General features: G+C 43.2%; 1 protein-coding gene across 2 annotated transcripts in view; it reads left to right on the top strand.

Annotated features, from left to right (window-relative positions):
• Positions 1-7,413, top strand: part of RTF2 (replication termination factor 2) — a 28,809-nt gene extending 21,396 nt beyond the window's left edge. Inside the window, exons 6-9 of one of the 2 annotated variants that reach the window (XM_040609794.1) lie at positions 8-121; positions 3,195-3,249; positions 3,329-3,421; positions 5,951-7,413. In XM_040609794.1, coding sequence (XP_040465728.1) covers positions 8-121; positions 3,195-3,249; positions 3,329-3,421; positions 5,951-6,135 — 447 coding nt within the window. In that variant the 3' untranslated portion in view covers positions 6,136-7,413. The remainder of the gene's footprint in view (positions 1-7; positions 122-3,194; positions 3,250-3,328; positions 3,422-5,950) is intronic. The other variant, XM_040609795.1, reaches the window with a different exon arrangement.
• Positions 7,414-16,002: the final 8,589 nt, after the last annotated feature.

The raw sequence follows: 16,002 nt of genomic DNA, 5'->3' as shown, positions 1-16,002 counted from the left end.
CTTGAAGTGTGGTGTTCCCTTTCAAGAGGAAGATGTGATTGTCCTTAATGGTAATAAAGAAGATGTGGAAGTATTGAAGAAAAGGATGGAGGATAGAAGACTTAAAAGTAAATTAGAAAAGGTAGTATTTTTATACATTGTTTAAAACAAAACTGAAAGAATTCTTGTCTGTAATGCAACATACTCTTAGATTGCATAGCTTTCTCTGCTAGTCTTTATGCAGACAGAAGGATTTACTCAGTAAGCTGTGCTGTATTTCAGTGCTGCTTCTAAAAGTGATGAGATTGTGTGCATATTTTTGCTAATAGCATATTGAAGTTGTATGTACTGAAACTTTCTTTTGACTAGCAGGAAGTGCGTAGTCCTCTGGAAGTCACAGAATTCAATCCTGTGGGTAAAATGGACAGTGTGCCAGCAATACTTGAGGTTTTTCTTGAAACAAAGAACTTTTGTTAGTTAATTCCAGTAACGAGCAAAACCTTCCCTGTATTTCACATGGTAGTTCCTGATGGCAGGTTATTATTCTTTTGATCTCCCAAGTGAACTCTGGCCACTGTCAGAAACACGGTATTGGTGTAAGACTGCTGTTTGGAAATTTTGTTACGTTGTGTGCTTCTTACAGCCCTGAGTGATTACTGGTGATGCTAATTCCCACCATACTGTTGAGGTCACATATTTTATTATTTTTTATCTGGCCAGGCAAAGTGCCATGGAAGTAAATCATTGCAGTCGTCACAGTACCGCGTACTGCTGCTCTGTGAGTAGTAGTTGCTCTGCAGTACTGTACAGTCAAATTGCAGTTCTGCATATGGCACTTTTTTCAGCATTGCTGGTTTTTTTCTGAATTGGCATTGCTATTATTGAGGATGACAAAGCAAGCAAAAGCTTTACTGTTGACTCAGTCCAGAGTGCAGACAGATTTAGCTGACACTCAAAGAGCATGAATCATCGTTGTCGGACACTTGCAGCAACTGAGACTTTCGATGGAGGTTGATCATCTCACCCCTGTTGCTGCACTTGATATTGTCTGCCTGTAGGATTAGATGGCATACAAACGTTTTTGTAGATTGTTTTGAAACAAATGCTTTTTTACTTTACCAGTGAGCTTATGATTACTCTGATTACTTACCATAAGGTCTTCATTCACCTGCACCAGTACAGCATCATTGGCCTGGGCAGTACAGCGAAAGGATGGTTACCCGTAGGAATCCTGTTGCTCTCTTTCCTCTCTGTTCATAGCCTCTGCACGTAGTGTCCTATGGCTTCTGACTTCAGAGCAATGCTGTAAATCCCATGCTGTCTCTTTAGGCGTGTTTTGTTTGGGTTTCTTCATTTTATTTTCCCAGTACTTTGTAATTAAATGTTTGAAAGAATTTTACAGATAATTAGATGATAGAATATTGTGATTCTCAGTAGATGAGTAATCAGCCCCAAAAGCAGTGGTTGATTGCACTCAATTTTCATTAGGAAGGTGACCCTAACAAAGAACCTATAGCTTTGGTTCAAATAATTTTGAATAATTGAATGCTGGTGCTGTCCCCAGCTTCTGCACAACAAAGAAGTACCTAAGCATGCTGGGCAGCTCTGTCTCTTATGGTGCCAGCAGTTGCTCGTGGTGGCAGGCAAAAGGAAGCGATGCTTTGGTCTTTGGCCTCTATGTGGCTTGGGTGAATATGCAAATATTGTTTGTTTGTTTAGTGGACTTAGATTACAGGCAGGTGCAGTATTTGCAAATGTCTCAGCAAGCATCCATTTCATCCTCAGGTTATGATGGTTTTTTGCAATACTGCCTTGCCTTGCTGCATCAAGCTGATCTTCTTGCAGCTAGAACCAGTCTTCTCTGCTGTCACTGGCACCATTTGCTCCAGTCTGAGATCCCCGAGCTCCAGTCCCAGCATCAGAAGAGAGTTTCTAGTCTGGGGTCTGTTGGCACTGCTGTTCAGACCTGTCCCTTAGTTCCTTCTTCAGCTAGAAGCAGTTCAAGTGGACCTCCTGTATTTGGAGCAGGAGGCACAAACTCCTTTTCTTCATACCCACGAGACAAAACATAAGGAAGATTCAGCTAGCACTAATGTAAAAAACTATTCAAGCTCAACTATGTCATATGTGCCCGTAATGAAATACGTATAACAAATATTTGTTATGTATACTAATATGCATACATATATTTACAGAATCTCATAATTCAGAGGCCAGATACGGGCAAGTAACTTTCCTGTGTAAATCCACCTACAGTAACCAAGGTGGAAGCACCCTGCAGAGGTGTTTGGTCTCAGGGAGGACACTAGGGCAGCATTGCTTTGGGATAGTAGCCCTCTGCCGCCACCTCCTGGCTAAGCTGTGCAGCAACATGCGGGACAGCATTTTTTTTCCTCGAGCGTTAATCACGCGCTTGACAGCATGGGTTCTCTTTAATTTTTATAACATATATAAATATATTTGTTTTCTTCGAGCTTGCGTTGCTTTCCTGGAATACATACACCACTCTGAATGTATACAGAGTCATCTTTTGTGATAGTAACACCAATGACTGTTTTAATACATCTTTTTCAGCTTGGCATTTATATAATCAAAGCCAGTAATGGGATTCTTATTGCTGTTGTTTGGGGGTTTTTTGTGTTTCTTAATCTGGAAAAACATAAATTAACTTGGAAAATCTGGTCCACATATGCTTTAAAAAATTTTGATTAACTGTTTACATCGTCCTCAGCAATCCTACAACAAAGGGCCCAGTTCTTGAAAGTTACCCAGCAGGGATTAAGTAAATAAAATTAAGTGGGTATGAGATGCGGTATTATTCTTAAATTTTTATTGAAAAATGTCTTTATTGATTAGTTAACTGTATCCTGTTTCATGTCATGCAGTTTACTGTCCTGCCATGTAGGTGCAGCATTATAGATTATCTTAATGATGATAACACACACACACCCTGCAAAGTATACAAACCAAAATACTGTATCCAAGCAGTTTAGTTTTAACCTGCATGATTTTCTTCAGAGTAGCTCCAGTGTTCCCAACGTTGGTATTTTTCCATATCAAAATAATACTGAAGCATGGATCAATATTACGGAAGGAAGAGTTCCACTGTGTGAGACACGAAAATGTACTAAATGAAATTGTGTGTCTATCAAATATAAGTTGGGAATTTTATATCCTTTCAATATGTTACCAGATTTTTGTTTGTGTTGTTTCAGAAATCGAAGAAATGTAAGTCAGCAGAATCAGCTTCTCAGCAAGACACCACTGAAGGTAATGCCACAGCTACAACTTACGTGTAGCCTTCTGAGTCATGAAGCAGATTCGTGATTTGATATTTTTTCTTACATAGATTGTCCAGGTCCGTCGAAGGCTAAGAATGGAAAGGATTGTATCAACTCCAGTTCTGGGGAAAAGAGGCAGATTATCTTCACCAAAAGTTCAGGTTGGTGTTTATCCTTTAATCTGCAAATGAACAAATACTCCTGCTCTAAAAAAATATTATAGGAGAGATCCTTCCCTGGCTGTTTTGTACCATGGTTTTCAGAAGCTACCCTCTCACTTGGTTTTTTATCTCAGTAATAAAAGGTCGAGTCCTGTCTTCAAGGGAGCTATAATGTCACGGCTCACTTTTTCAAAAAAAACCCTCTTTGAAAAGGCTGTCCTAAAAGGCTTCCTTTCCAAGCTGGAGTAGGAAACTGCTTTAAGAGTGTGCACAATTCTCCTTGTTTAAAAGATACTATAGTCAATTTCATTTTTTTCCTAAAGCAGAAGAAAATATATTTTCTTAAAACAAAAGAAAATAAATTTGCTTTACAATCTGCAAAACCTACAAAACTGTTTGAGGGCTTCTGTTTGTCCATTTTTCCTTATTCTGCCCGGTTTGCCTTTGTCCCATCTGCTGTCCATCGTCCTATACTCCCGGTAAATAGTCCACAGAGCAGGGACTGACTCCTTGTTATACTTTCACAAAATACCTAAACCAGCAGGTTTGCTGCTCACGCTTGTGACTGGCAAGTGCTGTAGAGATACAGATATCTAATAAAAGCCATAAACACTTTTCACCACATTGCATTTTTTCTTCACTATGAAACAAGCCAGATTTGCTTGTTTATGTCATTCAGATATTGCTTTCAGTTGGTGGGAAGCAACTTGAATGAATGAGATTAGAGATTCTTACTCACACAGTGACACAGTTGAGCATTTGATATATCTGTTTTATTGGCTAGGAGGTAGTGTGAGGAGAATTAGTACTTGTTTTCCTGAAGTACAAGTGGCCGAGAAATCTGTTACGGCAGTGTATTTCAATGAAGTACGCTAAAATAGCCCAAGCTGATGACTTGACTTTTAGTCCTCCATTTTTTTAGCTCTTAATTTACTGTGTGTCACTGGGAGTAGCGGAATATAACTTCAGGAGGTACTGACGTACCTACCATGCAGCTATGAGTAAACTTGGTGGTCCTTTAGTCCAAAGGATGGTGCTGTCTCGTCATGTGATAATTTATTTAATGTCTCCAATTCCTATTGAAGCATACAGAACTATATGAATGGGTACATTTTTTAAGTCAGTCTGAGGTTTCTGTGTGAAGTAGTCAATCGTGTACATCACAGCTGCAGAAAAAGTCAATATAACTTGTTGGATTAATCTGAGAGTAGTTAAACAATGAACTGTAGATAAACTATGTGAGATGGGAAAATTTCCATCAGAGTGCCTTACCTGCCCCCTACAGTCTGTTTTTATAAAGGATAGGCTTTAAAAACTATTTCATTCCAGGTGATTATAGTTGCTCTTGGATATTTAGGAATCTAGTAATTCTAATAATGTTTATGTATTTTTTTTCCCAAGAGTGTAAGAGAAAACATAAGCCTTTTGAAATGTCAGGTCATTGGTTTATAGCAGCAGTTATATTGACCAGCAAGAGATTAAGAGGAGAGAGGGGAAAACAAGGGAAAATCCACGGCCTGAGGAATGCCAGTAGCACAGGAATTAATTTGTGAACATGGCACCCTAAGGTTTCTGGACTTGCAGCATACATATTCATTCTTTCCAATACAGTGTTTGGTAATTTTTTCCAGACAACTATTGGTGGCATTAGAAGCAGCATTCTCCAAATAAAAAAGGGTCTGATCTATGATGATTAAGGATTGCACATATAATTCCTATGACTACATGCAGAAATCAGCTAAGTGCATTTTCAGACAGGCTCCCTACTATTTACATGCCATTGTGCCTAAGTTAAACTAAATATGTAGAGTTTCTGCAGGCTTCTATGTATTAATTTCTTTGCCCAAGAGGCTTGGCACATGCTTTTTAAAATACTGTCCTTCAACTTTGGAGAAGATTAAGTAGCTGTTAAGAAAGAGAGGTTTGGTGGGGATTTTTTTGTAGCAGTCGATCTAATACACTGAGAGAGATGGTATCAGAAACAGAGGGATGGGCATTTTCCTATCCCAAAAATAAAATTATGCAGGCCATTGTTATTGGACAATTTTTTTTTTATTTTTTTTTTTGAAAGAATAAAGGGAGGAGATGGATTCCCTGGGGACAGTATGTCACAAGTTTAGCTTTTGTCATTTGGTGGCTAATTTCTAAACAATACTTCAGGGTGGTGGAATACTTTCATGTTTGTTTCTTAAAAGAGTTCCGAGCCATTTTTCACTTAGAGGAATAAATGTTGTCAATACTGAATTACAGTGCAAGGGATTTACACAAGTAGGAAAGAATTCCTCTCTCTCTGAGATTTCTAAATGCATTTTGAGCATGAATTCTAAAAGCTAGGAATATGTTTGCTGTTAGGAATGTGTTGGGTATTGAGTACAATTATGGGATGTATTTGTGCTAGCCCTCAAAAAATGTATATACTTTATCTCTGTACGCATTATTTTTTTAATGCTTTTTTCTGTCTTTATTTAAATACTTCCATCAATTGTAAGCTGTTACTCAAGCTTCATTCTATTCCTTTTTCTCTATCAGATAATGGAAATTCATCTGTACCCGGAAAAGTCAGTAAGGCTGCCTCTACTACTACGAAGAGATCCATTGCAGACAGTGAGGAGAAATCAGAGGCATACAAATCTATTTTTACATCGCACAGCTCAGCAAAACGTTCAAAGGAAGAGTGTTCCAATTGGATTACTCACACGGCATACTATTTCTGAAACAATGATTAGCCTGATTGTAACATTCATTACTGCTTTCCTTCCCTAAGGCTTCTTCTGTACAACTCTGATACAGAACTTCTGTTGTAATCTGATGTTATCTGGAATTATTCAGTTTAAGTTGTTTATAAACTTACAAATAACTAACGAACTTGTGTTAAGTACACTTCTGGTAAGTAAGAAATAGATCACCAGCATCAATGTTGTATCAGCAGACCTCATTCACAAATGGTGGGTTACTTGCAGAAAAGTTTTCCTTTTCTTCCGCCAGTTGGATGCTGTCATTCTTAGTCACACTAGCTAGTGTCCTGGTGGTAGGAGTGAGTGTGGAATAATCTGCCTGCTGCCCTCTTCTATGGATACTCGCTGCAGCTGTAACTGTAATTTTCGACACATCAGTATCGAAATCCAAACTTTTTGAAACTTTCTGACAGTAAAAAGAGCAATAATGCTTTTCTTTTGTACTAGTTAACTGAGTCCTCAGTAGAACTACTGTAGGTTTCTTAAAGGTTCTGTGGGTATTTCAGGTAATTTTCCTTTTGATGGAATATATGAAAGCATAGTCATGAAAATGTTTGTATAACATTCTTCTTGTACATATTGTAGTGCGTTTTTAATAAGAGTATGCACTTGTAAATCATTATCTACAAGGATGAGCCTGCAATAGTAAGGCTGGGGGGTTTCCCAAAAAGGGGGGGGGGGGGGGGGGGGGGGAGGTTCCTTTGTGGGTGTGTGTTTTAAAGTTAGAAGTATCAGGTCTGAGCTTTCTTTCTTTTGTCAGAGGATCAGAATACAGTGGAACAAAAGTGCAAGTTTCCTTGGTTTTCTGCTGAAACAGTAAGGTTCTGTGTACATCTCTAAGGAGCAATCTGTCGTTTTGAATTCAGCAGCTTACATGAAAATAGAAGCATTTGCAGAGGGTGAGAGAAAAACGGGTGGTGACCAAATAGGAGCAGGCAGATCTTAACTGGCTTTTTAGGGAGAAGCAACTGGGCACCAGTGTCGTGCCAGTCAAACTCGGTGGTGGAGGGGAACCCTGTAAGGCTGGAGTTTGCTTCCGAGAACGTTTCACTTTGCAGGCAATGAAATGTGCTTCTTTCACAGCATCCATAGTACACGTTTTATTTTCTGACATAAAATTCTTAACAGCAAACAACTATTTGACTGTTAATTGCTTGTTACAGAAAGATGCTAAGCATAGTATGTCACTTAGTTTTGGGTTTATATTTATGCTTTTTATCCCTGTGATGTTGATTTAAATAAAACTTGCTCTTCTTATATGACCATAACACTTCATGTTCTGTTGAACAGATATATAAATGCTTATATTGTCAGTGTTAGAATAACTTTTTATGGACTTTACTTTGGCTCTTCAATTCTTAGCTTTTTTCCAAATGCAGGAATCCTTTTAAAATGTTAATGTTGCATAGCAATGATTTAGTGGCTGAATATTTGAATCCAATATAATACCTACATTAAATGAACAGAGGGAGGGATGGAAGCTTTTCACCTTCCTCTCTTCCTCTTATAAAAAGAAAATACACTTTTATAATCGTGGCACAAATTAACCAGAATAGAAATGCAGGAAGTAGGAGGCTTTAAAAACCACTGCATGATGTTACCTTTGTGTGTGAAAATGATTAATTATCTTAATAATTTATTTTTAAAAGTGTCCCCATTTATAATTGGCAATAGTTGGAGATTCAAATGCTGTGTTTATATTTGCATAGGTGGTCTCCACGATTCAAGCATGTGGAATGAAACTGGTAGGATTTTATTATTATTTTGATAGGTATAATTAAAGATTGGGTTGTTGTAGAATTTATATGGTGGTAAGCATTTCTGTTTTCCAAAGATGTGAATGCATCTATACATCACATCAAACAGTTTGAGGTTTACTCGAGCTTCCAGGAAGCACTCAGCCACATTTTGTGTGCATGTCTGGTAATCAGCTTTGTTCTCCTTGTTCTGTATTCTTTTCCTCTTCATTATTATCCTTTATTATTTGTTAGTTACAGATAATGAAATTACTGCACTAGAAGATACACTAGAGTAGCTGCTTTATTTGCAGTCTGATTCTGTTTTGACAATGCATGTTGAAGTCCTGTTAGTGTTTTATAGGAGTGCATTTTTCTTGTATTGAAATAATTTATAAATCCTAAAGGGAATAAACTTAATGCTTTTGATTTAGCTATTACTTTGCTAAAGAAGATAAGACAAAATATGCAGTATTGCATCCCTTCTCTTGATAATATGTTGGGCAAAGTCCAGCCTGCTGACTTGATAACAGGCTTTCCTGCTCATGGACCATAATAGCGACTCCTTTTTATTCAGTCCGATTTGCTCATCTGTAATAAAAGTTTGTAACTACCAGGATTTGGTTAATGTACAGATTATTCATGTACGCTTGGGTTTATTATCTGGAATTGATTGTGCCATGCCAGTTCATTAGGATTTTGTTTGGTAGTTTACCATCCTGACTTTGTGGATGGAGTTCGTAAAATGTTTATGGTTTACAGAAGCATTGTCAGTGACTGATGAGGCCTTTTCCTTCCCTTTGCAAAGAGCAGCTGTGAAGGAATGTGATATATTGTTGGCATGTGATGCAATTCATCGCCACAATTGACTTTTGTTAATGTAAAATAGAGGAGCGAAAAACTGACACTTCTGTTGGCAGGCTGGGTTAGGCAGTTGAGACTGGAACGTTGACTTGGCAAGTTTTAATAGATTCAAGCGAATAGCTCGCTGGAGGATGTTTGCTTTGTTGTGGTTTGCTTTTTGTGGGGGAGGGCAATTTAATTTTCTTTTAATGTAGGTGAATTTGAATGTTGGTGAAAGTTGAAGACTGCAGAAGTCTTAGAATCTGAAACCTATATTTTTTGAGATGCCACATAAGTCTCCCACAGCATTGCATCCTTGTGGCTCTGTTCTGGGGAGTTCACAGAACAGTTAGTTCTGTTTCCATGATGTTCAAGCCTTGGCCTCTCTTCTGAAGAGCTTAAAAAGGATCCAATTAGCGTTGGTTGTATAATAGGGGGATTTTTTTTTTTTTGTGAACCTGCCCACTGGAAACTGGACTGAAATTTAACAACTTCCTTCACATAGCCTGATAATCAAATACTGGTCATGAAACCTGGCCCAGATATGCACTAGTGAAAAGGGACTGTGAAGCTGTATATCCTGGTGTACAGTCCTGTGAAGTGCCTCTCTTTCTGCACACTTGCAGGTTCTTGCAGTCCTTTCAACATTGGTACCTCCAAAACTGAAAACCTGAGGGTGTTCACACATTCAGAGTGAGCGGAGATCAGCCTGCTCTGAGTGTTCAGCACTGCAGCTTTGTTCCCTCGTCATGCCAAACAGTGTGATGCTTCTCACTGTTTCGCAGGACATCCAAAAGCTGCCCTTTCCCCTTGTCCCCCCACGGTCCGTAACAGCATCTGTAGCCCCGGGCGCTGTGGAGCAGCTGTGATGCCCTGCTGCAGCTGATCAACCGACTTGTGCTCGCCTGTGCCGTGTGCTGATCCTGAGGAGGCCCGGAGGTGCTGGCACCGTGGCTTTTTGTCTTCACAGAGAACACTGAACCTTGTGTGCCTGGAACATTGCGCGCCGAACATCCTGGAGCTGCCAAAGGTGGGTTCCTGGCTCCTGCACACCGCAGTAAAAGGTGGCTTCCCTCCCTTACTCCCTAACCTCTAGTACCTCCGTTCTTTGCACATCTCCTGACCTTGCCACGTTGCTGGTACCAGTGGCCCCTTCCCGTGTGTTTTTGCTAGCAGTTGGGCTGTACCTGCTGACCGTCCTGCCGGCAGGTAGCAACCACACTCTGCAGCCTGTCCCTCTGAGGGCATTGCTGTCGGAGGGCTTGTCGCTCCAGCTGTTGTTTTCTGTAAGACCTCTAAAAATGGCATATCTTCAAGGGGTTTATATCTGTGAATCTTAGTTGAAATTAAACAAAGTTTTATAATGTTGCTGGTACAACTGAGGGTGTAGTAGCAGCCCTGAATCTCTGGAACACCAGACTAAAATCCTTCAGACAAAAAGCAGTGCCCTCAGTGGCTGTCGAGAGGGCAGAGGTGAAGAGGAGAACATGTAGTGTCTGTTCTGGAAAGACCGGAATTTAGGGAGATCCTGCTGATGAAACTCTGTAGGTAGTGAAAAGGAAGCTTCAAGGGACAGAGTTCATTCTGTAAGGATCTGTTAAATTTTATTACCCTTGACGGTTTTTTAGAAGTAGTCACAGAACTATCTTCTCTCTAATGGGAATAAAGTTTGAGAGGCGTACAGTGGGAAAATTCATGTGGTTTGCTAAGATGGTTGGGAGATTTTATCGGAATCTCAGAACCTCTCTGCTTTGGACTCCAGCTTCCACACCATGAGATCATCACACGCCTATCAAATTGACCAAAAAAAGCTTAAAGTTCCATTTAAAACATGGTGCTTGTTAGATTAAAATATTTCTTATTAATGTCCTATTCTTAGCTAAACTGAGCTAACACAATTGTCTTTAAGTGCCCTGTCTTGCTTGCTTTGCAGCCTAGACGCCAGTTGCAGTTGGTGTATTTTGCTCCAGATTCAGAACTGCAGTGACCCTGCCAAATAGTTTCTTAGTTGCATTTAAAAATAAAAGGGCTGTTTATACGTTACAATCCACAGAGGGTCTGAAATCAGTATGTCCTAAGATGAATACAAATCATAGACAAAAAGTGTTTTGTTGGAAGGCTTCACAAATGTGGAACTGATTACCGCTAGACAGCGCAGATTTCCTTCTGTAAGATGGAACTGATATAATTCCTTCCTGACAGCTAGAAATTACAAGTGAGTTGGGTTTTCTTCTGTGTTTTAAACTTCACCAATCTTCAAAATGATCAAGAGGGATGGCATCCTAATCCATCTGCAATTGATGGGAAGTCTACCTATAAACCAGGATTTTAATCTAGATATCCATCCAGCTGCCCGAGCACTGTGGAGGTGCTGCTAACAATTTCATAGCTGTGGTTTTGTCAAACATTTAACTTCATGGGGTTTAAAATATCTCTTACAGGTCAGTGACAGAATTCAATTTGCAGATTGGCCGCAGATCTTTTGTGGGGAAGAATCAATTTCATTATGATATTGAGTAAAATGAAATTCTCTTTTTAAAGTGTGCCCTGCCAGCTCTTTGAAACACATCCAGCAGAACTCCACCTTTGTGCAGTGTTTGTGACATCTCAAAGAGGTTTTCTCAAAAGGGCACAAGTCGGTGAAAAACAACAACCCTTTCCCTTAGCAGAAGTGTGCATCTGTCAGACTGCACCACTGCTTTTTTCACCCAGTTTTTCCCTTGTTCCTTCTCATTTGCCACCTTCTTTCTGCTGCCTACAGAAATCAGATGGCGCTTTGCTTGACGGTGGTCAGGAGAGCGAGGAGTCGGGAACGGTCAGGGTGATGGATGCTCTGGTTTTGCAGCCCTGTTCGCTCTTTGGGGCTGATTTGCGTTTGCTGTGCAGCCAGGGCTGGTTGTCTCACCCACCAGACTTTTCCCGTCTTCCAGACCACATCCTGAATTTGGTGGCAGTCGGAGTCAGGACAGGCTCGTGGCTCCTCGCTGTGCAGTTGCTTGTCGTGCTTCCCGTGTGGCAGGTTTTACGGAGCAGAGTTGTATCCACCGTGGGGAACATCAAGATGTTCAGTCTCTTTCCTTTCCATGTTACTGGTAAGAAGGTGTTTCCCTCTTCCTTCTGTGAGCTTGGATGGATGGCCAATTTTTCACTCCCTTCTCTCCCGTGGAAGTTATTTCCCCACTGTCTGAGGATGTCTCAAGACTTAATTATTACGTTTAGAGGACGGAAGACGGCCGTGTCAGGGTACGGTGTAATTTGTAAACAGAAGACAAGGAGTGCTTTTCCGTGGGCAGTCAAAGGCTGACTTCGCTCTGGAAAGGAATATGTTGTTAGCCTAAAATAGAACCAATTTGACAGTGTGAGTTTTCCTAACAGTCACATTTTTATGCCAGGAGTTTCCTCTTTTTTTTTAATTAAAAGTAATTCTGAGGAATCACTTAGGACCCACTTGGCAATGATAAGTGGGGGTTGCCGTATTAGCACGGAAAGGGCTGCACTGAGCGCATGGATGCAGCTTTCTTCAACTTGCCTACAAAGCTAAAGAAATGCAAAGCAGCTTATTGCTCAATTGTGCTGACTTTAGCAACTAGGTAGGACAAATTAAAAAAAGAAAAAGGGAATATCTAGTCTCAACCTGGGTATTTAATGGGTCCCAAAATGTGCTGAACTCTTTAGTCTAAACGGGCTCTTTAGTGTGGTGTCAAGTAAGTTAAAAAGCGAGGGAGCTTTACAAAGCTTCCTTCATTGTTTAAACTTGTTTAACTCATGTTAAGGCTAATGTACATTTATTCAGACTGACAAAGTGCTGAATTTACACAACAGGGATAGAAATAATTAGGTCAGATACTTTTTAAATGGCAATGGCGGGGTGGGAATACTTGACTCTCTTATACTTATGAATGGAAATGATTATTAGCACTGGCCGAGGCCAACCCGGTACCTGCACGTGCTCTTCTCCCCCCGCAGCGAGCCAGCACCCAGTGCCCGTCCCAGCAGCAGCTGCTGGTCAGGCTTGGTCTTACACCTTATCGGTGACAATGTGGCGCTCCTAATGTGATTATGTGTATTTTAAGTAAGCCCATCACTGTCCTTTGAAGCTGGCTCTCCTCTTCCCTGCTGGGATCTGAGACCAATAAATTACACCAGCACAGATGAAAACTCAGTCATTAAAACTGCATGGTCTGTTCGAGCTTAGGAAGTAAAATTCTGATCTGCCATGGGGGCCACTTAAGACTACCTAGTTCTAAAATATTTATTGTAAACGTTTCCCTTGGCTATTAATGCCCCAACAGTTCAGAGATGAGATGAGGTGTCTGTTTCTTGCACTTTATTTGGTGCTGGTGACTCCTGGGACAGAATCCCAGCTTAGTTAGTCCATGGAGCTTATCCAGCACAGCAGGATTTGTTTCTCCAAGAACGTTTTTTCTTGGCTTTCCTAATATTTGAACAAGCCCTCTTGTTTAATTCAGTGACACAGAACCTGCTTGCATTTGAATTGTGGTCAGCAGCGGGCATGCTGGGCTGGTTGGATCTCTTAAGCTGTAGCCATTTACTTCCCCATTGAGATGTAAGCTGCTCCCAGCTCATCTGGTTTGCATGGCTCCCTTCTGCGAGGAATCATCAAACAGCCCCAACGTACCCGTCCGACTGGCTGCAGCGGCTGCCGCCGGCTGCGCGGGGCAGGGGCGGCCACCAGCGCTCCCGGCTCCCGCCGCCGCCGTGCCCGAGCGGGGGGGGGGGGGGGGGGGGGGGGGGGGGGCAGCACCGTGCAGGCACCCGCGCCCGAGCCCCTGCGTGTGCGTGGGGACCCCCGGCAGCGGCCGCAGGTGCGGAGGCGCGGGGTGCCCGGCCGAGCCCGCGGGTCACCGGCTGCTCCGCGCGGCGCGTCCCTTCGCTCTGCGCCGGAGGGTCGCGCTGGGGGGCGGTGGGACCCCCGCGGTGGGGGACGGTGCCCCCGCGATGGGCGCCCGTCCGGTGGGTGCCCGCCCGTAGGTGCCGGTGCCCCCGCGGTGGGTGCCCGCCCGTGGGTGCCGGTGCCGCGCGGTGGCGCCCGCAGCGCGGCGCGGGGAGCGGCGGGGCCGCGGCCGCGGAGCTGCCGGAGCTGCCGCCGGGGCCGGGGCAGCGCGGCCGGGCGTAGCGGAGCCCCGTGGCGCAGCCGGGGCCGAGCTCCCCCTTCCCCCCGCAGCGTGTGAGCCCCCGGGCCGCCCGCCCGCCCCCGCCCGGCCCCAGCGCGGTCACCGCGGCCACCCGCCGGCACGTGCCCCCCCGCGCCCCGTGTCGCAGCCGGTGGGTGACGCTCCGGCTGCCTCGGGCCGAGGGGGCTGCGCTGAGCGGTCCGGACCCCGGGGTAAATGCACCGTCCCCGCTGTCCTGCCCCCCCCTCCGCGCTCGCTCTCACACGCGTGTAGCCCGGTGCTCTGCCGGGGAGCGCGGCGTAACTGCGAGTGGAGAAATACTACTAGTAGTAAAGAGATGGACGACACAAAGTGGGGAAACATCTGCAGGGGGAGAAGGTGGCGGAGAGACAGCACCCGTCTTTTACTACGGTGACAAGTGGAAGCAGCAGGGTTTATTCGACTGTTTAATGCCCTGATTTTTCAAAGAGAGCTGCTCAGAAAGCAGAGGTTCTGTTCCGCAGAAAATTCCAGTGCCTCGGAGCTAGTCCCCGTTCCAGATCAGAATAAAAAGCACAAACTACTCCCCAAAGTAAAGTTCTATAAAATGTTGATCAGGGACAGCTGAGCTGGGCCCAGTGCTCGAGTTATTCCAATGATGTTCAAGTATTTTCTTTCTTAAAAACAAGCTACTCACAGAGCTAACATTTAATATGTCTTAAGTTTTCAATTAAATAAAATATTTTGGTTTGTCACCCCCTAAACCCACTGCAAATAGCCATTTGGCATCTAAATCCTATTTTCTGGCACCTGTATTACACTGAAACATTTTCAGCAGCTCTCCTTGCAATGTTTATACTCCACATTTGATTTGGAGAGATCCCCAAGTCAAGTTGCCCATAGTTGGAATTTTAAAAACAAAAGAGGGAAGGAAAAACTTGTCTTCTATTTTAGGGTCTTGCAGTACTGGAAATGCAAACACTGCAGAGTGAATATTTAACTAGTGCATGAGAATCTAAAAAAAGTGTAAAGCAAATGCAATGCAGCAGTCTATTTGCCCTGTTCAACTAAAGCAACATTAAGACATTAAAAATAGATTTACAGATTTCATAATGTGATTGCAACATTCACACAGGTTGGGATTTTTAATTTAACTTTGAACTGGATAATGCAGATTGCATGGAGACCAGAATGGACTATATTCTAATGGGAGAATTTGCCTTATGCTGGATTAACATATCAAAGGCAGAGAAGGATTTTTTGGGAAGATGGCACAACGATGTGGCTCGCTTGCTGGGTTGGCATCTTACTAAATCTGTTGGCATCTCTGTAGTTTCAGACCATTTCAGGCAGCAGGGCATTTGGGTGGCACTTGCTCTGCTTTTCTCGTGTTCCTTCACATTGACCACATGTGATACGCTCGTGGCACAGCCTGGTGAATTTTGCTTCCATCTTCTCTTGGCGTTAGAGGTCGGAGCAAACGGCCTTTCGCTGAGAGGCAGCACGGTGCAATCCTGGAAGGGCAGTGTGCTCTAGCAGCTGCTGTCCTGGTACAAGTCAGGTTGCCACTGAAAGCAGGTGTTTGGCGGGGCTGCCCATAGCTCCCTCATCAGTGGTGATTAGCTCCCTGTTCCTGTTCCCAGCCTTGTGGGGGTTTTGGGTTCACTCAAACTAAAGCTGTTTGCCTCTGGAAGCAACGCTTGATGTGAACCCACTCGTGTTTGAGTACCTGTTACCAGCTGCTTCGGAAATGCGCATCGGGTGTGATGGTTTAGCAGTAAAGCAGAGGCATGTGTATCTCCTGGAGATGAGCAGCACTTGCAGATCCCTCCCCGTGGTTGCTCGGGCAGCTTTGCTGGCTCGCCAGAGCTGTGCCTGCCCCTGCTCCGCGGTGCTGGCAAGGCAGCAGAGGTGCTGCGCTGGCAGGGCGCCTCCAGGTCAGACTTTGGGAAGTTTGCAGAATTTGCTGTTACCAGGAGAAGCTGGGCTGTGGCTGCAAGAGATTCCAGCACTCAGCACTGAGTGATTTTAAAAGAACACTTAAAAAACTAAGCCCAGCCGGTGGGTTAGCACTGTTGGCTGGGCAAGTGAGTGGATGTCACCCCTTCATGTTTCTTTCCTAACAGCTGCCATCTGCCGTCGTGCTCTGACTC

Source organism: Falco naumanni, chromosome 10 (assembly GCF_017639655.2).
Source record: "Falco naumanni isolate bFalNau1 chromosome 10, bFalNau1.pat, whole genome shotgun sequence".
NCBI lineage: Eukaryota > Metazoa > Chordata > Aves > Falconiformes > Falconidae > Falco > Falco naumanni.
Note: the sequence above shows the minus strand (reverse complement) of the source record. Positions and strands in the feature narration are given on the sequence as shown.